The sequence below is a fragment of the Corvus brachyrhynchos genome, unplaced genomic scaffold (genome assembly GCF_000691975.1).
Source record: "Corvus brachyrhynchos isolate BGI_N302 unplaced genomic scaffold, ASM69197v1 scaffold142, whole genome shotgun sequence".
Taxonomy (NCBI): domain Eukaryota; kingdom Metazoa; phylum Chordata; class Aves; order Passeriformes; family Corvidae; genus Corvus; species Corvus brachyrhynchos.
The window spans coordinates 9,969,236-9,978,747 of NW_008237226.1; the positions used below are offsets into that span (position 1 = coordinate 9,969,236).

Genomic DNA, 9,512 nt, shown 5'->3' on the forward strand with positions numbered 1-9,512 from the left:
CAGGGAACCAGATTTCCAGTGAGCAAGGCACCACCACTGGGAGGATGAAAGAAGGATTTGTGCTGGGGATTTTAGCACTCTTCCAAAACCCTGACTCTTTTGCCCTGAAGGGCTGGCATTTTCAGAGAACCCTTGAAGAGCAACACATCCCTGTGAGCCCCAAATGCTATGTGTGGAACAGGGAAGCAGCAGCACTTCTGCATTCCCAGAGCTCAGAGTGGAGGGTGACTACAGCATCTGAGCTCCAAGCAGGCAACTCGCTTGCCAGCTGTCATGAAGTTAAACTTGTATACTCAAGCTACAGGAGGCCCCTGCATGTCACATGAGAATGTCACCATGTTTCAGACACAGGAAACAGAATTGCCACATAGCTCCTTTCTTTTAAAAAATTTCCCTTTATTCTTCACAATCTACTAATCCTTGAAATTAAAACACAGGTACATTCCCTGCACAGGTGCATTTATGTATCCTCACTCTTACAGTTTTCAGAATATTAAACAAAAACCTTCAACATATTAAACAGTAAAAAAATTAATAGCATTTTCCCTCTGTTTTGAGGATGGTCCTTGCTCCTCTAATCAGAAGAACACTGCCATGTTTAAAACACCAGTGATTCAGCCAACAATAAGACAGTCTCCAATTTTGCCATCCTTATGCAGCAAGTGATAGTGTCAGTTGTGGCATTCCCACTGATTTCATGAGACACAGAAATAAATCTGAGTGAAAAGCAAAGTTGAGGGAAGCTGTTTTCTAGATCTGGTATTTAGTTGAAAGCTGAAGTGAAATCCCAGTTGTATCAATGCACACATGAATTTTCTCATCTAATTCACTGTGACCAGTTCAGCATGAAAAATATTAAGCATTTTTATGTTTATGAAATAATTCATAAGCAACATCCCAGTGTGCTCTAAGGCATCTTTACCTGAAAAATGATTTAGAATGCATTATTCTTGTCAGTCAAAATATTTTGAGTCATTCTGGTCTTCCCTTCATTAGACTTTGGAATATTTCTGACCAAACCAATAGTGAAATACACATTTCACCATCAGCTTGAGACACCTGAAACAGCAGTTTCATTTACTAAAATTAGACACTATTGTTGTGCTCTCACTAGTGAAAAATATTTACAGTAATGTCATGAAAAGTTGAGAGTTCAGATGAGTATCTTCAGAAACTTAATTGCTACTGAATTCCTTCAGATAAAGCTTCATAAAGTGCTGGAAAAAAAAGCAATTTAACAGCTGGCCTTCCAGTGCTTTTAACTACAGGTCTATATATTTGCAGAAAAAAGTATTTAAATTACAATTAAAACAAGTTTTAAGTTAGGAAAACATGAATAATCCAAACCAATGCTCTTCATTTTTCACTAAGTGGTTCATTAACCACAGATACTCAGAGTTTCACTAGGCTTATTGTTGGTATACATACAGATGGATCTATGCCACTCTAGTTTTTAGCAGATAATAAATACCTATCTTGACAATTTACAACAAACGTGGAGGATTTATAGACAAAGTAGCCAATATTCTATCTCTTGATGAACAGAGACATTCTGTCTTCTAAAGGAAGTCTTGCATAAGCCATGCTTTAGAACTCAGACATGGTCAGCATAAAAAATTCTTTAGTACCCTTGAGAACTCTCAGTCCCTTCCTACCCTCTTCTTACTCCTCAGAATCTTGAATTTTTTGAAGATCAACGTCATCTAAGGCAGTCTCACTTTCCAGTGGACTTTCAGGTTGCAGGGCTAGTGCCTCCATCTCTTTGGTAAATTCAGGTTCTTCTGTTCCATCGGTAGGATGATTTGGATCCACTTCTTTTGTAGGATCTGGACCAGGATCTGACTGTTGTTCACTTGTAGAACTACCCTCTACTAGTTGCATTTCATCTAAACAAAAGAAAAATCACACAATTAATAAACACTGAACTCATTTGGAAGCAAACATTTTTATTACTAAAGAACAATAAACACTAGGATACTTTGCATCAATTACAGAAGTGATTAATGTAGAGAATCTTCATTGAAAAAACCCAAGACACTAAAGCTTTGTTTAAGTTGGTATAAAGTTACTGTGGAGCTAATCCTATACAAAGCTCTCATTAATATATCTTCCATTTTGCCAGACTTCTTTATAAATAAAGAGAGGAGCAAAGTAGGACACAACAGTTATTTTAATGTTCAATTCAAATACTCTTTATTGACACCGTTCTTATCATCAGCTTTTCAGAGAATGGCTGCAGGTCAGTTAAACACAGAGTACAGGTGGGGTTTGTTTTCAATCAAAAAGCCATGTACACAACTACATAGGAAGCATTTCTGCATAAAACAGACTGAAGAAATTATATGCTTAAAAACAATGAACTTAGGTTGAAGTGAGTCATCCTAGAATTTATAACTTGACTGCCTGGAATAGAATCAGCTATTGCACCTTTACTCTTCAAGCAATGTTTTCTGAGAAAAAAAAAGTTATTTAACAACTTTTTTACCCTGATTCTACTAAGTAGGGCTTGCATGCTAGCAATTCTGAAAAGAAGGAGAGGAAAGCCTAATTGGGAGCAAAAGTAGTTAAATCTTGGTTTCTTTTTCTCTGTTGTGATTGACAGTCAGCCAAAAATTGTCACAGCTAGCCACAACTGCCAAAGCCCTGCCAAGGTCCTACTTGGCTGTGAGGTAACAGCCTTCAGCAAAGGCTGAAGTGTGGACTTCCTTGACGCTCACCCTTGCACAGTGGAAACGCTTAAACTTTTGGGTTTGCATGTAGTTGCAGCTGTTGCATTTATTTTTTTTTAATCATTAATTTCCTGAGGTACAGGATTTGCAGGGGGTATTACTAACTTTCTGAAACAAAGCTGCTGTTGATATGAAATGCTCGGATACAACACCATTCACAAGGTGATCTGAAGCTCAGATGACTTCAGTGTCTTGCTAACAGTGCATAATCTTACAAGGTCTAGAGGGTGCTGGCCATGTACCTGAAAAAGTCAATGAAGATGAACATGTAGATAGTGGAGTAGAAATGTAACAAAAAATGTTAGCTTCCCTTTTTAGATAAGGAGGGAAAAGAGTCATCTACCAGGATTCTGCCTCTCCCTCTGAAAAGCACAGCACCTGGCCACTGACTCCTTCAGTAAATTATCAGCCTGCAAGGGTGTGTGTTTGGCATCAGTGTGAGGCATCACTGCTCACAGCTCCTTTAGTTTTGTTGTACTGGTCTGCAGTACCAGGGATTTCTAATATCTTTGCCTTCAACTTCCACACTCATCCTAATCCCATGCAACAGCAGCTCTTGTAACAGGATCAACATAGGAAACTGTTTAAAAATTCAATTATTACTAATTTATTACTGATTTATATCCTGTTATTTTGAGTACAGCTCTAGTGAACAACATTTCCCTTGTAAGGCAACCATGATTTGTGCAGTGCACTTCTACAATCCTTAAAACAGAGGAAGGGAAATCCAGTAAGTTGTGAAAGAGAAAAAGTGATTTCATCCCCAACTTTCCCATTATTTCACTTGGAGAAACAGTGCATTAGAGTAAGTTAAGGGAAGGGGTGATACAGTGTTTTTTCTGTTACTACATTTTAATTACTTGTTTCTTGAAGGGAGAAAACCACCATGAGCAGTTTAAAGACTACTGCTTGCTTTCCTCACATTCGAAGCACACAACACAATTAACTTGATACTCTGATTATGAAGAGGAAGTATTATGGGACACTTAACATCTACATTAACCTTTACAACTACAAGGAGCAGGCTGCTTGCTTATTATCCAACTTGTCTGAACACCTCCAACAAAATGTAGAGCAGCATGAAACTTCTGCATGAACTTGATTAAAGGTCTGAATTTTGAAACAGTGCAGTGTAAATCAGAATGCTTTCATTGTAGAAAGGGGCATAACTGTAGCATTAAAAACCATGTTTGGAAAATGTGTGGCATTTTTAAATTGAAAGGCCAGAATCCCAACAAACTCAGCTTTGCTGTTACATTTCATCAAAGATTTTTCTCCCAACCTCAGCTGTTACAGTTTTAAGACCTTTTAAATTGCTCCTTGTGATGAAGTTAACACAGCATTAGTTTCAGCAAGGGAAAAACAGATCCTAACCTTTCTTTTGCTTCTTTTCTTGTTTCCTTTTCTCTTTGGCAGCTTCTAGTTCTTGTTTCTCATGAATTTCCTTCAGGGTCTTGCAGACTTTCTTGTGGGTAAACCAGTGTATTTTCTGGCAGTTCTGGTCACAGTACATCACCTGAAAGTTAGCAGAGTTATCAATTCATTTTCATGTACTAAAAAAATAGAACATTTCCTCGCATTTCTTAATGCACCAAGTTAAATGTCTATGTATAGACATTTAATGGTACTTTTAAGCAATTTGCAAGGTCATATGGAGTGATTCTATATAAGAATCTGTAAAGAGCAGTTTTTTATTAATTCTAAACATACAGAAATTTTACTCCTTCTCCATTCTTAAGCATACACACTTGGATTTCCCAGTACTCCTACTTGTGAATTTCAGGCATCTTTCCCAGAAGTAGACAGCTTAAATGTTTTCAGGGCAGGCATGCATGCCATTCCTCCTAAGTCTACACAGTAAACAGGGAAGCATTCAAAATCCTCAGAACCTCAGTGGCAATATTTTTCTGATTCTTACCATCTTACATACTGAACATCTTTTGTCTGCTCCCTTTCCCCCACAAGTTGTACAGAATTCAGCATCCACAAAACCCACTTGGCCAGTAATAGCTTGTGTAAGTACAGAAAAAGCTGTGGGGTCAGAGCCCTGAAAGACAAGAGGTGGTAATGAGATTAAAACCCAGCACTGTGGCAGAGAGGGACACACAAGGGAAGACCAGAAGTAATTAACACAAGCGTCGGCCTCACTGAAGCTGTTGTAGCAGCAAGAACATAAAACCAAATCACAGAACTTCAACTAACGTGCACAACTTAACATTTAAATCTTTAGATAAACTTTTGTTTAAGAAGTTAAGTCCTAAGCTTCTGTAGAATTTCTTCTGTAAGTTATTACTAAACTCCATGTTCTTTACATCTGTAGATCCTATGCAGCAGATTTTTGCAGCTCAGTCTCTGTGCTGGCATACACAAAAATGTTTCATTTGTCACTGTTGTGCTCAGTGCATGCAGATGCTACAGACCAGATCATCACAACTTGAAATTTTCAATTATTTGCATATTACTATTTAGATGTTATTTGCAGCATTATTCCCATGCAATGCAAGCAGTAAGGTTTAGGTAACCATACATTAAAACTATTCTTTTGGGCAATGATGTAAAACAAAAAAATGCCAAGCTGTTCTGGATGTAAGTAATTCCTTAAACTGTTAGACTACCATGGAATATATACAATCATAACTACTACGACAACACTGAGATGCCCAGACTGAATCCAAATAATTGTGCAATGACAAAGGTCAAAGGCTTCCAGATCAATAAAAATCATAGCATCTCCTCCTTTCTAGTTCTGCACAATAGACGGAATCCAATGGAATAACTGTCACTTCTTTAAAGGCAGGAAAGACTGCAAGCTCTCTTAAGAAAAAAGCAACAGGAAGGAAAATGTTTACTCTAAAGCAAATTGTAATGCATCACAACGGCTTGTTTTCACACTGTGTTTATCTTCCTGGCTTAGACAAACAGTAGAGGCTGCACTAAGCCTCAGGGCATTTTAGCAGACCTGGAGCCACTTAAGACAGAGGCTATTTTTAATTGACTCAGAATAATCCAAACACGTCACAAGATTGTTCCACTTCCCCAGTGTTTGCGTGTACAACATCTCACTCTAAGAGACCAGAGAGAACATGCTTAAAAAAGAACAGCAACTCTCGTGAAAAATTTATTATGAAGCAATAAACAGTCCTAAAATGAAGAGTGTGTTAGCAAAGACATAAGAGGATAACTGAGGTTAGATTTGTAACCTGTAATTTTGGTTTCCTAATTTAGGTATACATTTTGCTGCACACTGCATCATCTTGCCTCTCTCTCTCTGTGATAAAAGGAACCTCATAGAATGTTTTTCCTTTTTCTACCATCATGTATCACCAACTTTTTGTGTACAATAGAACAAATGAATGCATTAAATCTAGGAAATTATTCAGTCTTAAACTGAATTTAGACATTGTGAAAACAGTGCAAATTAAGCTTCATTTTTGTCTGAATCTACCATTTCAAAAAGTGAACTGGCATAGAAAAACTGAACAGACATCCCAGAGGAAAGGAAAGCTCAGAGACAAGAAAAAAACTGCTTCAGTTTTCTTTAAAAGCTGAGGTGTTTAAGCATTTGTTATGAGCACATGAAAAAAATACTAGTTGAAGTATTTTAGAGCATTTTCCTGCAGTATGTAAAATCTAGCTCCAGTTAGCCAGAGTTCAGGGACATCAAAAACCTTTGCTTAATGTAATATGCTGCAGAAGCTGAGGACAGAAAGATGGCTCAATCTGAATTTATTATGCAAGTTACTTAGAAAGGATTTTCTTGACAGGAAAAACTTACTATTTCAACGGGAGCAATACTTCTCACAAGCTGCTGGAGCAATGTAGCTTCACAGTAAGGAAACTTCCGGATACTTTCTCTAATTAGCTTCTCTTGATACACAGGGAAACCATCTTTATCTCTCCCTTTCAAGAGACTAAATTTTTTAAAACACATGTAAAATAAGAAATCACATAGTAAATATTAAAGAACAAACACATACAGCATGCTGTACTCTGTCTTCTTTCAGACTATAGAGAAGAATTCATAATAATTTGGCAACTTTGTATGTCAAGGTATGTTTAAGATGCAAATGAAAGCATTTTTATTCTAATGCACAATCATTATGAAATACACAATAAATAAATGTATGCTCTGAAACCATGACTTACTAATTCTACCACAGAGAAAAATAATCATCCATAGGTGGACTATCCACTGTCTACATCTGACTAAAATATCAAAATGCTTTGTGCTGTTTAAAAATTATCACTGTAACAATAAACACTGATAAATGAACAATACCTTAATATACAAATTCCACTTTATTATGTTTAATAACATGTTATAGTCCTTATACTCTTTGGCTGCTATTTTTTTTTATGGATCACTGACGAACTATTTGATTTCACTATGTGAAAGCCGACTTCATAATTTATTTTCAGTCTCACAGAAGATTTCAGTAAAAATCCACAGGCCTACAGGGAATGTGATCCTTCTAAAAGCCAGGTACTTACTTTGATATTTAAGATCAGGCAGCTGGGTTTGTTACTCAGTAGATTCTGAATACCTGTCTAAGAGATTTAAGAGTCTAAGTCTCACCCAGAGTCTGTGGGATTTGCAGTTCTCACTTGCTTAAGTGTTTTTGAAAAAAAATCTCAACCTGTATGACTGCTGGAGAGCAAAATGGCACAAGAAGTGTTCCCATATGAACCATTTTGACATGGAGAAATTCTTTTTTCAAGCCTATCACTCCCCTTTTTTTCCATCACACACTGCTGTCTGCTGCTTCATAGGGTATATGTGAATGCCAAGTTCTAACCAGTTCCAGCAAAGAGCTGAAATTCTAGGAGTGTTTCCTTTGTGCCCAGGAAAGGACAGTGTCACTTCAGACACAGAGAAAAGGGAGTCAGTGCCACCCTGAAGTAAATGCAGCTAGGATTATTTAGCAATTTATTTGTCATAGCCTTTATCCAAGGCAATCCAATTTATTCCTGCAGTTGTCTTTTCCCTGGTACCTGTAACAGTAGGGCATACGTGTGCTTTCAGACCTCTCTGTAGAAATACACACCTTTTGATAAACCCATCTAGTTTATCCTCTCGCTCTTTTAAAAATGTAATGCATTTCTGGAAGATGCAACTGATATAGTGCATTTTCATAGCAAGAACTTCATTCATGTCTTTCTGCTTCATGCATTTCTCACAAATGAGATCCAGAACCCTGTAACATTTCTGCAGTGCTTCTACTTCGGCCAACAGAGGGTTCTCTTTCACCAGCAACACGATCTAGGAGAAAGATTGAAGAAAATGTAATCCAGTTAAGACTTCTGCATAAGCATTAAAGCTTATATAGCTCATTGTAGCTAAATTTCAGTGGAGTTTCTAATATTCTTCTACTTCCTTCTTATGTAGTCTTCCCTTTCTTTTTCTAGTCATTATTTAGCATTATTATTCAGTATACTGGAATTCACAGTTCCCATACAAGAAAATATTTTAAATTAAGACTGGTATTAAAAATAGTAAGTTTGTTTGGTTGGGTTTTTTTTAGAATAAGAACCTGAAGAATCAAAACCACTTCTAAAGAAAATTATAGAAACTACCATACACTATCCTAAAATCTCTTTCCTTTTGAACACCTAAAATAAACTGGACTTGTATGATTTAAGCAGTTTCACAGAACACATCAACCTCACATAATCCTGGAGTACTTTGTGAAATGAAATGTTCTAAGAGGAAACTCTATGCTCTACTCACTCAATTAGCCACTGGTGCACTACTGTCTGTGTACACTGCAGATACCTGGCTGGAAACTGTTGACAAATTCTGGACTTTGATTGGCAAGCCCAAGGAATGTGTATTTGAATTTAGGTGTATTCATTTCTCTGAACTACACTGGAGGAGCAAACCATAAAAGACATTATTGTCAGCAATATCTTGGGAAGTAAAAATAAACATTCTCTTGCACATACTTTCAGAAACAGCAGCAGTGCTAGATGTTACTGTGGCAAACCAGTGATGAAGGTAGGAAGATACATGCTGAGAAAAGCATTGAGAGAACAATGAGATTTTGTTAAGATAGGAAATTGTTCTGTATTCCCACTTCAAGAGGGGCTGGGAAATAAAGCCAAAAAGACAGCTATTTATGGTTACTGATATAAGAAGTAAGAATCTCTCCACTTAAAGGTGTTAGCTCAAGATTCTGGTGTATACAAACACTGAAATAACTTAATTTTTTAATCACATCTAAATGTTGAGCCTGATTCTTCCTCATTTTTAGAAGTAGCTGAATTAGTAAATAATGCTTTTGATTTTTGCTTGAACTTGCAGAAGAGCTGAATGCTTCTTGACACAAAGAAACAGCTCCCATGCCAACAAACACATACAATTTACATACTACTCCACCTTAACAGGATGCATGTTGGTAGTAGTAATAATTTTATGCAGAGGCCCAGCTAATTTGACTGGCAGTTTTGGTTCTTTGTCTAAGCCTTGTGGTTTAGTATAGTAGTCCAGCCTTTCACGTGGAAAGAAGTTGTTGATGACAGTCACACAGTCATGTTGACCTAAAGGCACAGAAGAAAAAAATCACCAGTGAAATAATAACCAAAAAAAAACCTAAACCCAAATCTAATATAGGCAATACAAGTGAGAATTACCCACATGCAAAGGAGCTTTGCATGATATACTTTGCACTGCAAACAGGCAACTCATTCTCTTGTGTGTAGCTTTAATCTTTAGTGTTATTAACTTACTGACTCCCAGCAGGGAATGCCCTCATGAAAACTCATTTTGAATATTCTGTCCCCTTC

The 9,512-nt window shown here is 37.0% G+C and overlaps 1 protein-coding gene across 1 annotated transcript in view; it reads right to left on the bottom strand.

The window, feature by feature from the left end:
• Positions 1–372: 372 nt before the first annotated feature.
• ANKMY2 (ankyrin repeat and MYND domain containing 2) overlaps positions 373–9,512 on the bottom strand; it is a 29,532-nt gene continuing 20,392 nt past the window's right edge. Inside the window, exons 6-11 of the mRNA XM_017729371.1 lie at positions 9,106–9,266; positions 7,775–7,989; positions 6,505–6,640; positions 4,648–4,776; positions 4,104–4,245; positions 373–1,886 (exon numbers count right to left, since the gene is read on the bottom strand). Coding sequence (XP_017584860.1) covers positions 1,663–1,886; positions 4,104–4,245; positions 4,648–4,776; positions 6,505–6,640; positions 7,775–7,989; positions 9,106–9,266 — 1,007 coding nt within the window. The 3' untranslated portion in view covers positions 373–1,662. The remainder of the gene's footprint in view (positions 1,887–4,103; positions 4,246–4,647; positions 4,777–6,504; positions 6,641–7,774; positions 7,990–9,105; positions 9,267–9,512) is intronic.